We start from the raw sequence: 19,151 nt of genomic DNA, 5'->3' as shown, positions 1-19,151 counted from the left end.
ATTTATTTTTGGCTGCGTTGGGTCTTCGTTGCTGCGCACGGGCTTTCTCTAGTTGCGGTGAGCGGGGGCTACTCTTCATTGCGGTGCACGGGCTTCTCATTTTTTTTGATGTTTTTGAGGAGGGGTGGGAATGATGGAGTTGACTTTCAGCAATATGTTGCGAAGGTCTGGAAGGTTATAAGGTGAAAGACAAGGGACACACTGAATTTATTGGGGGTAATGCTAGCTACTCTAACAATAGACATTTATTGCTTGTTGATGTCAACTATCCTGAACAGTCCTAGGTGGGCAGAAGGGGCAGGGGTTGGGCCTCTACCTGGTACAGATTTAGGTCCATGGAAGCTGATATTTTCAGCACATGACTTCCAGTGTAGCTTGGTTGTCTCCAAACTATAAATGGAAAAGAAGAAAATAGATGACCTCCATCACTTTGTAAGCTCCTTAGATGAAAATAACTTCCCATTGGTTAGAAATAGTTACATGGCCCAACCTAGAGGCATGGGTAACTGGGAAACGTAGTCCGTGGCTGGGTGGACACTTCTCAGCCACTCTACATGAAATGTAAAAGCACAAATGTTAGTGGACAGTTAGCCATATCTGTGTATAAAGCCCAAGTTTTTCAGTCAAATCAGCCTCAACTGATTTGACTGAAGTGTGTTTAGAAGAGGATGCCTGACATAACATGGGTGAGTGTTTAATACCCATTCATATCACATGAATTCCTCCTGGGGTAGTACTGTGAGGCATACTCAGTGCAGGGTTGGAGCTACTTAACTCCAACCACGGAGTGAGCAGAAGATGGGGTGAGCAGAAGCTAGAGAATTTTAGGAAATGTGGTCTCTGGTGTTTGACTACAATCCTTACTGCTCTTAGGTCCGTGGTGTGCAGTGGGCTAGGAGAAGAAGCATTGGGTTGCGGGGGAGGACAAAACAAAGTGCTTTTGCTTTACCTCTTGTTTTCACCAATGGCACAAATATGACTTGGCTATGACTCCATTCTCTCTCATATATTAAGTCCTATCCCCGGAAGAAACATATTTTTCTAATATGTTTTCTTGAGATGTGTGCTCATTTGAATTAAACAGGTAGTTCTAACTCGTTTTTAAAATGTTACATGTCATCCTAGACATGTAAGTATATCTAGACATTCTAGACATCTAAGACATGGAAGAAACACAAACATGATTGAAATCACTTAAAATGGTACCTAGTAATGGTAATCCCAGCTACTCTAGAGAAAGTCTTTTCCATACAATTTAAATGAAATCACCCTGGTGAAATGTCTTGCTCAATATTCATTTCAATGTCATTCTAGTATGGCTTTCGGTACAGTAGAGACTGGAATGATTACAAACTACATTTTCCAGGGACTTCCCTGGTGGTCCAGTGGTTAAGACTCCACACTCCCAATGCAGCGGGCACGGGTTCGATCCCTGGTTGGGGAATTAAGATCCCACATGGGTGGCAAAACTACATTTTCTAGAATACTCTGCATCTAAGTCTGGATATTGCAATAATTAGATCAATCCTTGAGCGATATTGAAATGCAGCAGGACCCTGCGGTCCTTGCCTGCCCCCCACCCCACGTCCTCAGCCTGCATTTTGTCCGTAGAAAAACTTTAGCCAAAGAGTAAGTTTAATCAGAGAAGTGAGAACATGCAGAAACAAAGGAAAAGAGTCAAAGGAGACCAAATAATAATAGTTCGGTCACTAAGCAAAGTCAAGGACGTTTAGCTCCTCCTCAGGGGCTATAGATAATATTCTGAGCCGTATCTTGTGAGCTGTGTTACAGATACTGAAAGCCCCACCAGGTGGAAGAAGTTAACTACATGATGACCAGACTGTAACCATGACATAAGCTGCCACAATTCCGAGAACAGGCCTCAAGGCAATGGGAACAAACCAATCCTGGAACTGAAGACTAACTGTACTTAAAACAATTAAGATGACGCTGGTCAGACCACCGATGACCAATTTCAAGACGACTCTCAGAGCTGACTGTGCTGTCTCTGCATGTAGCCCCCTCCCTCCGTCTATGAAAGCTCTTGCCCCCTGATTGTCAGTGGGGTGGGGAGTCGGCCTTTGGACAGGAGTCCGCCCTCCCCTCGGCAAATTTTCCTTTCCACCAACATGCCTCTTTATTGGTTTCTGAGTGGCGAGCAGACAGACCCCGCTTTCAGTAACAATACGGAAGACAGCAAGGAGGTGGAGGCCCTCTTTCTGCTGCTTCTGTCTGTGGCTGTGAAGGAGGATGCGGGGGCAGGGGTTTTGAGTTTTCTGCACGGCCGCAATGTTCCTGGGTCCAGATATTACTTTCACGAAAGCTAAGAAGAAGTTGCAGTGGCAGCAGAAGTCAAATTCAGTGTTCCAGGGTCCTGTCTACCCTTGAGGGTGTGGAGGGGCGGTGGCAGCAGCAGTGGCGGTGGGTTCCTGGACGGCAGCTGTCGTGGTGTATGCATTCCAGAGGTGGCTTCTTCATTTCCCTGCCTTTGTGAGGACTGCAGAGGCAGAAGTTCCTCTGGGGCCATTCAGCAGTCATGTCCTGGAAGGCATTCCTGGAGACTGCTCCTCCAGCCCTCCCAACAGTTTTGTACACGATTCCCCAATTATCCTTCTTCCAGTTTAGCATAGCTAGAAGAGTTTGGGTTTTCTGCAACTGATAGTGGTATATGAAACACCTTTCTGACCATCTTTTTGTGTCAAATTCTAGCCATCTTCCAAAGCCGAGAGGAATTCTGCTTCTTTGCTCATCTTGATAGAGTCCTTCCGTTTTCTTGACTCTTTTTGCTGTTTTAGTATGGCATGTGACAAGTTATTTGTATACTTTTCTATCCTTGGTTTTAGTAACTTTGGTTTTGTTTGCAAAAAAAAAAAAAAAAAAAAGAAACCCACTTAAAGTACTAACAAGGGGATAATTTATTATAAGAATATAGAGGCATCTCACAGTAAACAAACACAGGACCAGCAGTCAGTCTTCATGGGTAGAGACCAAGAAGCAGAAAGCCTGTTTTGTGTGTGTGAGCATACAGCCTGAAACTGAACCCTAACATTTTGACTAATCAAGAACATTTGCAGCAGAGAAAATATTTTCTCCCAATCTCATATATATTCATTTTCTTGTTGAACAATTTCAAAATAAGGAACTTCCATAGCTGGTAATAATATCAATACAACAAGAAAAATAGGTTATCTTAACTGGATATTCTTGTTTTTACTTTTTATATGGCATACTAGTAAAATGTAAAATATGTTAGAAGAGTGTATCTTAAACCCATTTTTTTGTTGTTTTTATCTGCTGATTTTCATGCATAAATTTATCTAGTAGCAACCATAGATTTTTTCCCACCTACCTTTCCCACCCCATGGTAATATAAAATTGTCCTTACTTCCTGCAATACTCCTCATAATAATGTCCTGCCCTACTGGACTCTGAACTGATCTCTGTAATTTTTTTTTTATAAGTGCTGAGCTTTAACTAGAAGGCTCAGGATAAAAGGCAAGACAGTGCCACAAAAACAGCCACCCTGACAGGGTTTCTCCTCGAACCAGGGGGTGACCATGACCTGCTGCGAAGGATGGACAGCCTGCAATGGATTCAGCCTGCTGGTTCTGCTTCTGTTGGGAGTAATTCTCAATGCAATACCTCTAATTGTCAACTTAGTGGAGGAAGACCAAATTTTTAAAAACCCCATCTCTTGCTTTGAATGGTTTTTCCCTGGGATTATTGGAGCAGGTCTGATGGTGAGTGAAATTTATTTGACTTGATTTGGAGCTATTTTACTGAAGATGGTCTAAAGACCATCTTGCAGCCTTGCAGTGAGCTATGTCTTGGCTTAGGATATAGTGAGGATCAGTGGGTATGGTATTAATTTATATTGGCATCAGTGAAGAACAACAATTTAAATGAACTGTGGTACAGGCTAGGGAGCTTGGGCAAAAAATAATAAGATATTGATAAAAGTTGGTTGGGTAATTACGTATCGTACTTCTTCGCGTATAAGGCTGCTCTTCCAAGCTTCATAGTTAGTGTTCGGGACTTTTTGAATTTATTCCCTCAGGTTTCCTTTGCCAAAACCAGCCTCTAAGTATTCACAGGGAATACAGCAAAAGCGGGAAGTGCTCAAGAGGAAGGGGAGGAAACATTCCATGCACGATGAGTCTCCTGGATGATAATTGTGAGGCATGAATATGGCATTGCCTGCACCGAGGGGAGTTGGCCCAAGAGGTTTGGGACTTGAAACCCTGGCTTTCTGACCTCAGGGACGTTTTGACTCAGATCTTACTTACAACCTATACATCATGGTGCTTGTTTAATGTTTGATAGTTATTAATAGGTCTATCTTTGTTGAAATCTGCAGCAGAGCAGTGTAAGACAGAACTCCCCAATGTACGTGATCATAGGTCACCCGAGGCACCTGTAATACATGTAGATTTACAGACCTTCTCCTGGGAATTCTGATGCAGTAGGCCTGGGTCGTACCCATTGTGTAGAGCAATAAATCCTGTTTTCAGACATGACAGAATATTGAGATATTCTGGTTGTGTCTCCAATATATTACTGTTAGCAAATCATTTATCCTGTGATTTTGTTTGCGTATCAGTAAAATGGGGATGTAATTGAAGTTTGAAAATTCAGCATTCAAGAGCCTTGTTATTGTTATACCACTTGGGTACTATAGCACCCACTTGCAGTCTCGTTAATGCCAGAGAAATGCGCCTTTGTTTGGATGTATGTGTGTGTGTGTGTGTTACAATGATGATCAGTTACTGCTTCTAGTCTTATCTCCAGACTTAACATGAAAACACTCGTGGGTCATTATATACGAAAGAGACCACTGTTAAGCGCTAACCACTGGGTTCATACATTACACTATCTTATTTAAATGCTATAATAATCTGGCTGAGTAGTTATTAACATTTGTATTTTAACAGACCAGCAAACAGAAGGTTAAGAATGTTAACAAGGTCACAGAGTAGGTGTGAAACCCAATTCCAGATTTATCTGACTCCAAAGCTCTTTTTTCCACCAGTATTAGCACCATAATCCTCATCACCTGTCTCAGGCTGACAAAGGGGAAAGACAAGATCTATAACCTAACCCATAAACTTAAGTGACCAGGAAACTGAAGCATAGAAAAATTATATAAATATGAAATCGTTTCAGAGAATCTGGACTTTCTTGTTCCAGGATTAAGTTTGCTTTATCACCTCAATAAATATTAACAATGTACTGGTATCACGCCAGGCTCTGACTATTACTCGGTATTGTGGAATATCTTCAAAGTATCAAACAACTCTTTGAAAAGTTCAATAGACATTTTATAGATAGAGCCTCAAACTCTAGACTAGGCTCACAAGCAAACAGGTGGGTGATAGAAAGGTTATTTTCTTGATCCTTGGCTATATATAGAATGTGGAAGAATATCTTTTTTCAAAGGGAATTGTGCCCTTTACATCTATCAAAATACTGACTTAGCTCAAAACACTGAACTCTCAATATACTTGTAAATACACAGAAAAGTTAATGAAGAAGAAATCACTGTCGTGATAAGCACTTTTGTCATAGTTCTTGAAATCTTTCTAATCTGTAGAATTTTAAATTAGTATTGTTTCAAAAACAGGGAATTTTGCAGGAAGTAGTTAATAATAAAAACTATGGAATTCATTATTACTTCATAAAATAGTCATTTTATGGTTTTATGATTTACCCAAAACAGAGGTGAACCTTTTCATCTTTGAAACCATGACTAAGAGTAAAAATGTTACGTAATTACCTTCACCTATCTGCTAAATGGAAAAATCAATACACATTCTTCTTCCAAGTCCTGAAAAAATGACTTGAAACGTTTCCTTGAACTGTTTCCTCTAAAAAATAAAGGCCATTTTATTTTACAGATTAATTGTAAGCCTAATCTTAATCATGCTTATTTACTGAGTTCACTTATTGTGTAATAATTCACCAATTATTAAAATCGTAACAGAGAAGAAATTGAACATTAGAAAATATTATGTCTAACAAAAATTTTCAAAATACAGATTTTATATAGTGAGCCATTGTTTTGTTTGTTACTTTCATGTTCAAGTACTTAGAGGAATCCTAAAAGTTTGAATTCTATCAGAGTTGTAATGGTCTAAAGCTCTTCTGTACTTCACTTACGAAATCATATGCCTTATTTCTAAAACTGGATGAAAATATGGGTTTCTGTAAGGAAAAATAAACAATGCTACTTCCTTTCTTTATAAAAACAAACGACTATCAAGAAAAAGTTTCACAAAAACTCCTATGCATTCAAATGTGCTTAGGAATTGAAGAGAAAGATTATTCTCAAGATTACTTATTTGTGCAGATTATCTGGAAGACTTATAATTCAGTCACATACACCCAGACACACTTTCACATTTTAATGTTCATCCTATAAAGAGCCCCTCTAATTTCCAAAGCTCTGAATGGGCAAAATGGTTGAAATACAGAGTTATCAAGTTACCCATAATGATGTAACAAAGATGTGTCAACATGCCATGAAGTCAACCAGGTGAGAATTCATACGTGATAAGCTATTATTACTTTATAAAATCCCTTTGCAAGAGAAGGGAACTAGGAAAGTATCTCTTTCAGCATCTCTGAAATAAATTAATCTTCAAGAAAGTTAGCAGAGTTTAATTTACGTCAATAAGGAAAATGGAATGATTTATCCATTTTAATTATAATTTAATGTTGCACTAACTTTAACAGATAATTAATTTTCTAAATCAGGGGTTAACACGTTTTTTCTGCGAAAAGCCAGGTAGTGAATATTTTAGGCTCTGCGAGCCAGTCTCTCTCACAATAATTCAACTCTACTGCTGGTGCACCAAAGCAGCATGGATAATAAGTAAGCGAACGGGCATGTCTGTTTTCATAAAAGTTTATAAAAAAAAGGCGGTGGGCCAGTTTGCCAGTTCCTGTTCTAAATGATTTGTTCCTTAAGCTCAGAAGGCAGTATCACTTATAAGTACAACAAAAGAAATTTAGCCCACAAACACTGACACCTATTTGGGTACATAAATTTCTTTTCCCTTTCCTTCTGGGCTCTCAGCCATGCCTTGAATGGTTAGGCTGCCATACATACACGTGCCCTTTGAATTATAAGAGTGTTGGTGTTCCAGCCAGTATGTAAGCAAAGTTTGATAATAATACCAAGTGTCTTCCATACGTGACACGGAGTCAGCACATGGTCAGAGTGGGGTGAAGTTTGTCAGGAAAGCTGCCTTGTAAGGCTGTTCAATCCGAGACCTGCTCTGAAAGGACAAAGGTGGACATGGTCTTGGAACGATGGATTGGGGAAGGAGCAATTAGGAGGAGGACGATGAGATGAGTGAGGGGGGTGATGGTGGTGGGGAGGATGAGAATGGCAAGCTCTATGAAGGAACAGAGAATTGCTAGAATTGGCCAGTGTGGTTGGAATAGTGGTTGAGTCTGGGCTCTGGAACCCTAATGCCCAACTTTGACTCCCAACTCTTCCACTTTCTTAGGCAAGTTACTCAAGCTTTCTGTGCCTCAGTTTTCCGACCCAGTAAAATGGGGATAATTGGCACCTACCTCATAGGATTTTTATGAGGCTGTGAATGAACTAAAACACATACAGCACCTATAACAGTGCCTGGTATGTTGTTAGAACTCAGTAAAATGTTAGAAAACAAGAGTGGGAGGAGAGAGAGAGAACTACTCAAGGGCAGCTGTGCTGAGATGGCAAAAAACTTATGGCTAAAATATCTTAAGTGTAAGGAAGTAATCGACATTCAACTCTTCAATGATACAAAACTTCTTTCATGAAGAATTTCTAGTTAGAGCTGCTGACTAGTTATTAGTAGAAATTTTAACCTAAGTCCTGAGAACATGGCATCATTTCTTACAGCTTTCGCCAGCAATATGTGTTCCCTTGACACAGAATGTAATACAAGATTTCTAAACATCAATGCGAAGTGAGATCATTCCATACCATGGATACAGGAGTAGAAAGGAGAATGTAGAACTAAGAGTAATTCTCAAATCATAAGTTTGGGGAACTACTGAGCCGGTGGTCACCCTGGGAGTGAGAGGAAAGTTAGGGTAGTGGGAGAAGGGTGGTGATAGAATTCTTAGTTCCCAACTGCCAGGCAGACAAAACCATCAATTTCCTTTCTGAATGCTTGCCAGATTAATTCACACTATTTTGGGGAAATTGGGTAAGTGGTTGCAGATTATAGTAAAAAAAAAAAAAAAAAAAAAGTGAATTTTGGATGATGCAACCATTCCTTCAGAAACATTCCTTCCAAAATAATGAATAAATAACTTACTCTATTTAAAATCCAAGTCTCTCTAATGATGACTCAAAGTAAAAACGTAGACGGAAGAGTCTGAAATTGCTATACTGAAATTTCCCATTCTTTCCCCCTTTTTAATCTTTATGGTCCAAATGGGGATCATAAGGGTCACAAGATCAAGGACATTGCCACATTTCCTTTTTATTCTCTTAAGCCTCTTGGCTTCCCACAACTGCTGGCAAGTAGAAAGTGAAGATTATTGCTTTATCATCTGATGAGAAGTAATAATATTCTTTGTTCCTGTTGATGTCATTTCCAGGTCATTCCAGCAACAACAATGTCCTTAGCAGCGAGGAAAAGAGCATGCTGCAATAACAAAACCGGGGTGAGCACGGCACAGCTGGTCTGGTGCATAAGCAGTTACGGGCATTCTCAGCAAAGCCGCCGAGGCGTCAGCATCTTCTGAATCACCATGTGGCTCTAGTGGCAGGGCTGGTCCTAGAAACATGTTAGTTAGAATAATTTATACGATAATGCTGAAAGCGTGAAGTTTGTCTTTTTGTTTTCCCACAAAAATTTAGTTTTGGAGCGAGCTTTCAGACCACTCCTCAATCTTCGGTTTCAGTCTAAAGGTTTTCAAAGAAAGGAGATTTATAAGTCTGCACTCAGGGCTGTAATCAATTTCATAATACTCAAATACTTGTTATTTGTGTGGTGTGTATGAAATACTTAGGGAAAAAGTATCCTCAGTTCTCTTATGCATGTGAAAGACTGGTTTACTAGGACCAGAATGTTAACTGTCCTTGTCTAGTTAAGTTAAAGGAGACAACACTTATTTTTTCAAACATTTGGTATGTATAAAATTGTAACTATGTTAAAAGGAAATTAATATTTATTAACCTTCTCTCACTATACTCAAAATATTTTCAAATACGCTATCTTATTTTTCTGAAAACCCATACATTTTATGATCTCTGTTTTATTGACTGAGAAATTGATCCTCAGAGAAAGCATATAACCTGCCAGTGTAGCACAGTTACTAGGTAGGTTTGTATCCAAATTCGTCAGACTCCAAAATTCCCAGTCTTCATACTGTTTATGCCATGAACATTGTTACGAAGTTAACACTGAGGTCTCTCATAATTCTTTAAGGAAGCAGGTAGATCAATAAATAAGAAATCACAGTAAATATTCCTGACTGAGCTTGAGGTTTTAAAGCAATGGTTCTCAGCCTGATGGGAACATTAGAATCACCTGGGGAAAATCTTAAAAATACCAGTGCCTGGTGGCCCCCCTGAGATTCTGCATTGGTATCTTTCAAACACACCTTAAGTGATTCTCATGTGCTCCCAGGGGTGAGAGCCACTGTTTAAAAGGGTACATATTTATAGCCATGAGTTCGATTTATTATTTTTTTAAAATTACCGTTTCCTGACATTTGGTATTTATCTAGGATTATAGTTACTTTGCTAGTTATTTACAGTCTATCTTTGCTCCTGACACACTGTAGTGGTCCGTTGAAATGGACAAGGTTCGTGTAGAGCATAAGAGTTCAGGTTTTTCAGAAACAGTGGCAAGACCAATGATCTTTTAGCAAGTCTAATGAAATGGCAGGGACTTTGCCCTCTGCCTTCTTGTGTCAGTCGCACCCAATCAAACTGTGATCTTAAGATCTAGGACTGTAAGGTGTCAGGAGAATGGCAGCAGTTGATGATAAAGACTGCTTATGCTGCTGAAACTTGAAACAGAGCGGGAACATGTAACAACACGTGCAGATGTGCCTACTTTATTTTTCAGCTGTTTCTTTCATCACTTCTGAACGTGATCACCGTCACTGGAGCTGCATACTGCCTGATGGTGTCTGTCCAGGCTCTCGCGGAGGGCCCTCTCATTTGTAACTCTCAAGACAACAGCACTTCCAGTTGCGAATTTTCATTTAAAAACTTAACGTGAGTAACCGTTTGCTGTCTTACACAGCTGCAGCTAGCTAGGTTAGAATAGTGTGGTGTTGACCCAGTGCCATGTTATCTCGCATGGGACAGATTCTTAGGGATTTAGCACATTAATCCCAATTGGCCCAATCGCAGAGAAATGGAGGAATCACTGCATTCAGAATGCTTTGGGTATGGTCTTGTCTAAAAGGAGTAGTTGACTTAGATGGATTACCCTTGTCTTTTAAAAATCTATGGCTGCATACGTGCATGTATATACAAAATTTCTGGAAATATACACCAAAAACTTAACTTTCATCTTTGGAGAATGGTAATGGAGGATGCCCCGGGGGAGGGAAGGGAGCACTGACTTTCTCCACTTCTGATCTAATTTAATTTGTAAACCCTGGGACTTCCCTGGTGGTCCGGTGGGTAAGACTCTGCGCTCCCAAGGCTGGGGGCCCGGGTTTGATCCCTGGTCGGGGAACTAGATCCCTCATGCATGTCCCAACTAAGAAGTCTGCATGCCGCAACTCAAGATCCCATGTGCCACAACGAAGATCCTGTGCACCGCAACTAAGACCTGGCACAGCCAAAGTAAATAAAAAAATATTTTAAAAAAATTGTAAGCCCTAAGCATATATTACCTTTATAATTTGATAAATCGAATAAAAACACAATAAGTAAATAAAATCTAGAGGCTTACCTACAAGCCCTAAGAAAGAAACAACACAGCAGCCAATGGAATCATGCAAACATAATAGAAACACAGTCAGAATGACAATGAATCAAAAGTTTAACTCACAGAGTAACAAATAATGCTGAAGAGTTACATGGAAATGGTTCATTTCAGTCTTGTAAGATCGTTCTGTGCCTGAATCTAGGCACAATTTGTAAAACTGGAAGAAAAGAACAACCTAATTCATTCGTTACCTATATATTGTTCAGTATGGAAAATAACTAGAATTCACTTTTGTAGTTACATGAAAACATTTTTTTCCCTTTTTCCTTATCTCGCTGCATTAAAAAAGAAAAATCTCTCAAAATTTGCATACCACAGTTGTGGATCAAAATCCAAAGAAACTCCCTTTACTAGTAGAGCTGGAGTAGAAAATTAGAGATTTCAACCACACATGCTATACACATTCAGTCCTCAGCGCATGGCTACTCACCATGTACCAGGCACCAGGCCAAGCTGGAGGTCACAGCATCAAGGTATTCCCACTCTAGTTGGGGAGACAGACAGTTACGGAGAGTAAACAACTACAGAAGAGTGACCCTACGCTTGCTGCAAACTGCAAAAAGCATACTCATATTCCGCATGCTGACATACTGTTGTTTTTCCCAGGCTGCACATCAGTTGCTGGTATCCAGAAATGCAAACTCTCTAAGAACACTTAGTCCTACTGTAGAAAACCAAAGATAAATCATGTCAGGACGGATGTGTTAGGGCTAAAAGTTTCTCATTCTCCATACCTTGTTACAACAAGGTTTTAACCAGACATATCTGAAATGTCTTTTGTGAGCAAAAATTGTACATCTGGTTTAAGAACAGACACAACACAGCAGTTTTGCACTAAGAACTGAGCTCCTTGAACGGGGGAGCTCGTTTATTTTAGTTTCTTTAGCCAGTAGAAGAGTGCCTGCATGAATAGGTGCGACCACAGTTCAACCTAAGAGTAGATCTTCTGTAGATGCTTGTTGCATGATGGGATATATGATGTCAACGTTTTACAACTGTTAAGAGTACAACGGCACACGCTCAGAAACCCTCATCTTAGCTATAGTTTCTGGGCACGGTGTTTCAAAAGCACTTTGTTTTACTATACATGTCTTCTTCTAGGCACAATGCTGCATTCTTTAGATGGTCAGTGGTATTCCTGAATATCTTATTTTTATCATTTCTTTCATTTTGTGCAGTGCCATTCATCCAGAATCCTTCGATCTGCAGTGGTTCTTCAACGACTCTTGTGTTTCTCCTACGGATTTCAATAATCCCTCCATCAACAACACAACAGCCAGTAACTGGAGAACATACAGCTTACACTTCAATTCTATAGAAAACAAACATAGGATTATCCATTTCTCAGTATTTTTAGGTCTACTGCTCGTGGGCATTCTTGAGACCCTGTTTGGGCTCAGTCAGATAGTCATTGGCTTCCTCGGCTGTCTGTGTGGGGGAGTCTCTAAGCGAAGAAGCCGAATTGTGTAGTTTAATAATAATAAAATGGAAATACCAGTTTGAACCATTTGAGAATGACATTTAAAAGACATGCTTTTAGAAATTCAATAATGGAACATTATCTAGAAAGCTGTGGATGAGTCAGTTTAATCCAAAGGTTGTTTTTAAAGTCACCTTTGATGTACTTAAAAAACAAATCAAGCTTTCACACTGAAGTATGTTGGTAAATGCACATTTTCAGATGGAAAGAAAAATATCATCAGTGGTTGACTTTGGGGAAAAGTGGAGAGAAGCTTTCAATTTGTTTTGTGTCTTTCTGTACTTCTGTACTATTTGGATTTTCTAACTATGTTCTCATATGTGGAGAAAGGAAGGGAGGGAGGAGGGTAAGCAGGAACAAAAGTTATACTGGAAGCCAAAGTATGGGACCTTTTTATTGCATTTCTTTATACTTAAAAAAGGTTAAATATATACAGTTGGCCCTTGAACAACACGGGTTTGAACTGTGCAGGTCCACTTATAATGCAGATTTTTTCCAATAGTAAATACTAGAGTACTACACGATCTGCAGTTGGTTGAATCTGTGGGTGCAGAGTCCTGGATACAGAGAAACCGAGGATATGGAGGGCCAACCAAAAGTTACATGTGGATTTCTGACTGCATGGAAAGTTGGAGCCCCTAACTCCTGAGTTATTCAAGTGTGAACAGTAATCTAAATACAATCAAGTTTTTAGACCTAATTCAGCTTACAGAAAATCCAGGAAAAGAGGACATTATTCAGACAAATTCAAAAGGTGGGACAGTAAACAGACAATAGTCCCTTGTTTTCAACAAGAAAATGTATAAGAAAAATAAAAGGTTGGATGGGTGGAGGGAACTATTCTAGATTAAGAGAGCAAAGAGACAGACATGATTCAACCAAATGGATTATGTGAGCCTCGTTGGGGATAACTGGGGGAACCTGTACAAGGACTGGTTTAGGTAATATTAAGGGCTTACTGTTAGTTTTTTTATGCCTGATGATGGTTTTATGGTTATGTAGGAAAATGTCCTTATTTTTCAGAAATGCATATTTATGTGTTTGGGGGAAAATGTCATGTTTTTAAGACATTTCAGCTAAAAAATGAAGCAACTGAAAAATGTCCTTACATTTAGGTGATAGGCATATGGCAATTCATTACACTCTTCAATTTTCCTATGTTCGCATTTTTCACAATAATTAAAAAACAATAAATACCTAGGGAAAAAAAAATCAGTCTTTCGAAATCTGGCTTATATAGATGCCAAACTTTAAGACAGGATAACAAAACAGTGTATTTACCATATTAAAATGTTATAAAATAGACAAAACTCAAAATCTACAATTTTCTGAATATGATCATTCCTGCTTTTTATTTCAATTATTTATATTCACTGGGCTTAAGATTTTAGAAATAATTTACAATACATATATTATAGCTGTCCCCCTCCCCCCAATCAGTAACATCAAGAACTTATAGGCATTTTTTTCTGAACCCATTTACTGTATAAAGACCTTCTTCCTATGCTCCTATAAATACCTATTTATCCTTAAGGTCTAGCTTAAAAATCTACTACTTGAGAAAGCCTTCCCAGAGTGCATGCTTTCAACAAACTAAGTTAGCACTTACCCAAACCACGATTATCATACCTGTCACAATGTAACATATTTTTGTTTATAAATCCATCACTTTAAGACAATTTAAGGGAACAGGGACCATGTCCTTCTCATCCATTTATTCATTAGCTCTTCCCTTCTTCAGGTCCTCAGCAAGGCCTCTTCTCTGCCCAGCTCCCACCTCCCACTCCCACCTGTCTGATCTCCGGCTAAATCCTCTTCATCTTTCAGACTTCAGCACAAGTATCACTATTCCTGAGAGGCCTTCCCTAACAGCCTAATGGAAGGCAGGCTTCCCTTTACTCTCTCCTTTAGCGTTCTTTCATTTACAGCAGGGGTCCCCAACCCCAGGGCTGTGGACCAGCAGCGGTCCACGGCCTGTTAGGACGCGGGCCGCACAGAAGGTGGTGAGCGGCGGGTGAGCGAGCAGAGCTTCAGAACCTGCCGCCCCCATCGCTCTCATTACCGCCTGAACCATCCCCCACTACCCCGTGGAAAAAACGTCTTCCACGAACCCAGTCCCTGGTGGCAAAAAGGCTGGGGACTGCTGATTTACAGTACTTATCACAATGGCAATAGCATTTTAAAGTGTACTTGTTTCTTAAATTTCACTCTCCCCCATAAGACCATAAGCTGCATGGGTACAGGGATATGTTTCTTTTATTCACTCCCGGTATAGTCAGTACCAAGCACCGTGCCTGATACAAAGTAGGGCCACTACGAATATTTTGTTGAATGAATTAATCCTATCTTTAGTACTCAGGTTGTAGCCAAGACTCAACGCTTATTAAATGAATGTCTAACTGCCAAGAGTCAAAAAATTAAAACACAAGTAAAATAAACACGACAGTTCACTGTATTTGACTGAACAAGTCAATGACAGTGCATATAATCTTCATTAGCCTGGAAATGGGTGAGAGATGACCCCAGTTTTCTACAGGGTCACGAACAGAGACGTGAGCCTCTCATTTCAGAGGGCAAAAGAAAGGATGGTTGGCAGTAGCACAATCAGCTGAAATAGCTGGTAAGTTAGTTCTTTGCAATTTTGGCCTTGTGGAAACAGCAGCCTTGGATTAAATGCCTAAAGCCTATGGGCCACTTGTGGTGAGGTGGCTTCTGGGGACATGCCATCTCTACCCCGGTACCTAAACTTACAAATGCATGTCTATACACCCCCCCCCCCACCCCCACACACACATACAACATGCACCTAGTCATTTACAAAGCTCATTGTTTTTTATTTCTCACTTCCGTTCCCATGTTCAATCTCACTTTGGAATCTTTATACTTTTATTTTTTTACTGCATCCACCATCTGAAACGCTCTCTCCCTGCTCTTGGGCATATATCTCAAATTCCTTCTCCTTCATAAAACTATTTTTATAATCCTCTAATTCTTTAATAAGCCTTATTTCCCTCCTCCTCCATTATTCTGTCAATTCCTTAAGAGCAGGGCTTGTGGTGCATCTGCTATAACCGCTTACTACTGAGGTCAGTGTTGTGCACACACGAGTCTCTACTTACTGACACGATAATACATTGTAAGGAAAAGAACAAGTTATGGTAGTTACATTTTTCCAAACTTGAGGCCAGAAAAAGTTCAATTTCAGTGTCAAATATGATCAAGAAGCTGGGTAACAGACATTCATGCAGGAAAAGAAGGAAAGCTCTCTTGCAAATATATTTTCATAAAATTATCCCTCAAAGTGTCAATAACCAGCAAATGCTTCAACAAGTATTCCTAGAAGTGAAAAACACCCAACCTTTAAATAGAGTTCCGAAAGCAGTGGCACAATGTACTTGCTGCACTTGTACCTGCTACTTAGTTGTATGGTAGGTTGATTACTCTGTTACTGGCCCTGACTGTATCCTTTTCTTCCACTGTTCCCTGCATCTGGAATCTTTTCTTCATTCTCTGCTTGTTGAAATCATATATTTATTTATTTCAAGGTTCAGCTCAAACATCTAAGAAGTATTTCCTGACCATCCTGACCAGGAGTGAATCTGTTCCTCTCAACTCCCAAACCACTTTCTTACAACGATGCAAAATGACTTCTAGGGGAGGGAGGCTGGCATAGCTGGGCTTGGTTTTGGAGTTAGAGAGACTCAAGCTCTTTTGTTTTTAGATCTGTGACAAGGTGAAGACATGTTTCTTTGTTGTCCCCTTTTGGATGGTAAGTTGATTTCTCATTTACCCTTTCACTGAGGGTGTAGTTTTTTGGGGTTCGAGCTTCATGCAGGAGTCTCCTGTTACAGCTAGTGCCTGCCTAAGAAGACATGGAATTATATCTCCTACCCCCGTACAGCCATTAAGAGAGAAAGTTCTAGGACTCCAGTGTTTGGTAAAAGTCAATAGGGAGAAAAATAGCTTTTGTGCTTATCTCCTGGAATTCCTGCTCATGTTCATTTTTGACTTTTATGGAATCAATCCTTTTCATGCCTGCCCAACAAAAGAGGTGTTAACTTTATCCACTGTTTTTTTTTTTAAATTTAATTTAATTAATTTATTTTTGGCTGCATTGGGTCTTTGTTGCTGTGCGCGGGCTTTCTTCTAGTTGCGGCAAGCGGGGGCTTCTCCTCGTTGCAGTGCGCATGCTTCTCATTGAGGTGTCTTCTCTTGTTGTGGAGCACAGGCTCTAGGCGGGCGAGTTTCAGTAGTTGTGGCTTGTGGGCTCAGTAGTTGTGGCTCACGGGCTCTAGAGAGCAGGCTCAGTAGTTGTGGCGCACGGGCTTAGTTGCTCCGCGGCATGTGGGACCTTCCCGGGCCAGGGCTTGTACCCGTGTCCCCTGCATTGGCAGGCAGATTCTCAACCACTGCGCCACCAGGGAAGCCCTTATCCATTGTTTTTTAAATCATTTTTGTAGTTTCAATTATTCACAGAAATTACCTTGAGATATACATATAAAGATAGAATTAATATAATTAATGACATCATTAGGATATTATAAGTCAGAAGACTTTCATGGGTAAAAAAAATTGTCACCAAACTCATGATAAACCCTAGAAATTAAAAAAAAGAATCCTTCCTCCAAGTACTTTTTTTTTTTTTGGAAGGACAGGAGAGAAGCAAGAATAGAACAGTTCAATATACCTACATCTAAGGAATTTCCCCTAATTGCCTTTCTCAAAACTCACTGCCTTGGTAGAAAGATACTGAAGGTGTATGGAGAATACTGCACCTAAGTAAAATTCTATCCACTTCTGAAACAAAAAAGGGAAAAAAAAGTTTGGGAACTAAAGGCTCCCAGCACTTGGTTTCATTGATGCATTTAATCTCATCAGATTTAGTATATCAGCTAAATACAATGGAAAAAGCAACACAACTGAAGGTATTTTTATCTGAACCACTTTATAGACACTGCAAATTAGAAAAACAGCTGTAACAAAACCAGCGCCTACCACTACCAGGACGAAGATCTGAAAGGAAGCAAGTGGGTTCTTGTTACCTGCCAAGTCATTAATTGCTTTACTTGCTCCAGAGCCGGGAAAACTTAGGTGCATATAAAGAAACATGATATGGAATATAGCTCACAGCACAATATGATGAAATAAAATCTTTTGATACACAAATATAGCTTTGGTTGACAGTTTATTAAATACACTACATTTGTACCTTATTCTATAGCTTTTTAAATCATTCACACATGGACTTAGTAAAAATGTACTTTATAGAAAATCATCTGCAAAACTAAAATAAAAATAAAAATGCACATTTTGCCCACATCTTAAACTGCTGAAAATGTTAGGAATTATTTTATCGAAGGTGATCCTGAAACATGAGGTGACTTGAGTTTATTAAATCTGACACCAGACCATGACTTCAGTAGTGTTAATGTTGAAATGTGGATGCAAAAATGTCTATTAACTAAACTGTTTAATCTAACAGTGTTTGAGAAACAGGACAATATAAAGTATTATTTTTCCTTTACAGACACTTCTCTAAATCCATTTTCTGTACACTTTTTTCCCTCCCATTCATAGAATTAGCTGTGCAGACTGATGAGGCAAAAACAAAACAAAACAAAACAAAACAACAAACAAACTAGATCCTATTTACAAAACATGCAAAGGGAGAATTTTAAGTAGGTGTTAGGGCAGAACTGGTTAAAACTAAATACAGTCGAGTGACAGGATATACCTTTACTCCTGCAAATAGAAGTCTTTCCCCCATCCTTTCTGGGAGAAATACATTTTCAGGGTGGGGACTGTAAAACGGCATACAATGCAAAGACAGAAATAAAGAAGTTTGCAAATTCTTTATATTTCCAGCTGTTGAGACAGTATTTTTGAGTTGAGGTTACCCCTAGCGGCGAAACCAGAGCCAGCTGTTAAGCAGCCAGAAGGCTACAGTAATTGAATACATGACCATTTCTCTTTTAGCACGTTCTTTGTTCTCCTCTTCCAGAAGCTGTAGACGTCTATTTAGTTTGATTATCTAAGTAAAAAACAACATCAAAAAATGAATAGAAGCTTTAATGCATGATGCAGTCAGATTCTTATAAAGTAGTTTAATTTGTAAAAAGAATTATTACAAACATGAAGAGTTTCATTTGGAGCAAAATAAAGAACGCTATATATAGAAAAAATGTTATGCACGACAGCTTAAATTCACTTAAATTCTCTTCTCTTATGAGCTTCTGTCACTCAGCTTCAGTTTTTCATCTTTAACCTGCTTTAACTGTTCTATGCCTTCTCTGAGTTACTAAAAGGATCCCAATAATTAACCTACTGTAGTGGGCCCTGTGACCTGCCACCCATGCCCTTCAGGACTAAAAGGCTAATTCTCTACCTGTTTGTAGGAGTGTCACTGGTTGACGGCACTGTCCTCGGCTGTTGGTCCTTACTGTGAATAGCCCGGGGCTGAACAACTGCCTTGCCCAAGTTCATGCTCCCTTATGAAGGCAGCATGCATCCACCGACTGGTCTGTGATGGGGTTAAAGGCCCAGGCCCCTTGCTCCAACTGTGAAGGGTCATCTCAGCTTCAGAGCAATTTATGGATGCACTGGTTTGCTTAAAATGTTAGGATTCTTTGTTATTGGCTAGAATTACATCAATCCATTTTGGTAATACTGCTTTATGCTGATCAAAACATGTAAATAGTGGTTTAATATGTCTTTAA

General features: G+C 39.5%; 2 protein-coding genes across 10 annotated transcripts in view; one reads left to right on the top strand and one right to left on the bottom strand.

Moving 5' to 3' along the window:
- The first annotated feature begins 3,557 nt into the window (after nt 1-3,557).
- On the top strand, nt 3,558-12,425 carry TM4SF20 (transmembrane 4 L six family member 20). The gene is made up of 4 exons (XM_007166726.2): nt 3,558-3,740; nt 8,602-8,667; nt 10,080-10,231; nt 12,134-12,425. The coding sequence occupies exons 1-4, from the start codon at nt 3,558-3,560 to the stop codon at nt 12,423-12,425; spliced, it is 693 nt and encodes a 230-aa protein (XP_007166788.1).
- Nucleotides 11,783-19,151, bottom strand: part of MFF (mitochondrial fission factor) — a 41,621-nt gene continuing 34,252 nt past the window's right edge. For 8 of the 9 annotated variants that reach the window (XM_057550933.1, XM_057550934.1, XM_057550935.1 and 5 more), the window contains one exon: nt 18,273-18,466. In XM_057550933.1, the coding sequence (XP_057406916.1) occupies nt 18,335-18,466 (132 nt within the window). In that variant the 3' untranslated portion in view covers nt 18,273-18,334. Of the gene's footprint in view, nt 12,268-18,272; nt 18,467-19,151 lie in introns of those variants that run through there. The other variant, XM_007166722.2, reaches the window with a different exon arrangement.

This window comes from Balaenoptera acutorostrata, chromosome 8 (assembly GCF_949987535.1).
Source record: "Balaenoptera acutorostrata chromosome 8, mBalAcu1.1, whole genome shotgun sequence".
NCBI classification, from domain to species: domain Eukaryota; kingdom Metazoa; phylum Chordata; class Mammalia; order Artiodactyla; family Balaenopteridae; genus Balaenoptera; species Balaenoptera acutorostrata.
This window is presented reverse-complemented; position numbering and strand designations above follow the sequence as displayed.

Excerpts from the sequence above, each read along its gene's own strand:
- TM4SF20 (XM_007166726.2), top strand. The coding sequence starts at position 3,558 with ATGACCTGCTGCGAAGGATGGACAGCCTGCAATGGATTCAGCCTGCTG. Across the intron at positions 3,741-8,601 it reads TTATTGGAGCAGGTCTGATG|GTCATTCCAGCAACAACAAT; the intron begins GTGAGTGAAATT and ends TGTCATTTCCAG. Across the intron at positions 8,668-10,079 it reads GCTGCAATAACAAAACCGGG|CTGTTTCTTTCATCACTTCT; the intron begins GTGAGCACGGCA and ends TTTATTTTTCAG.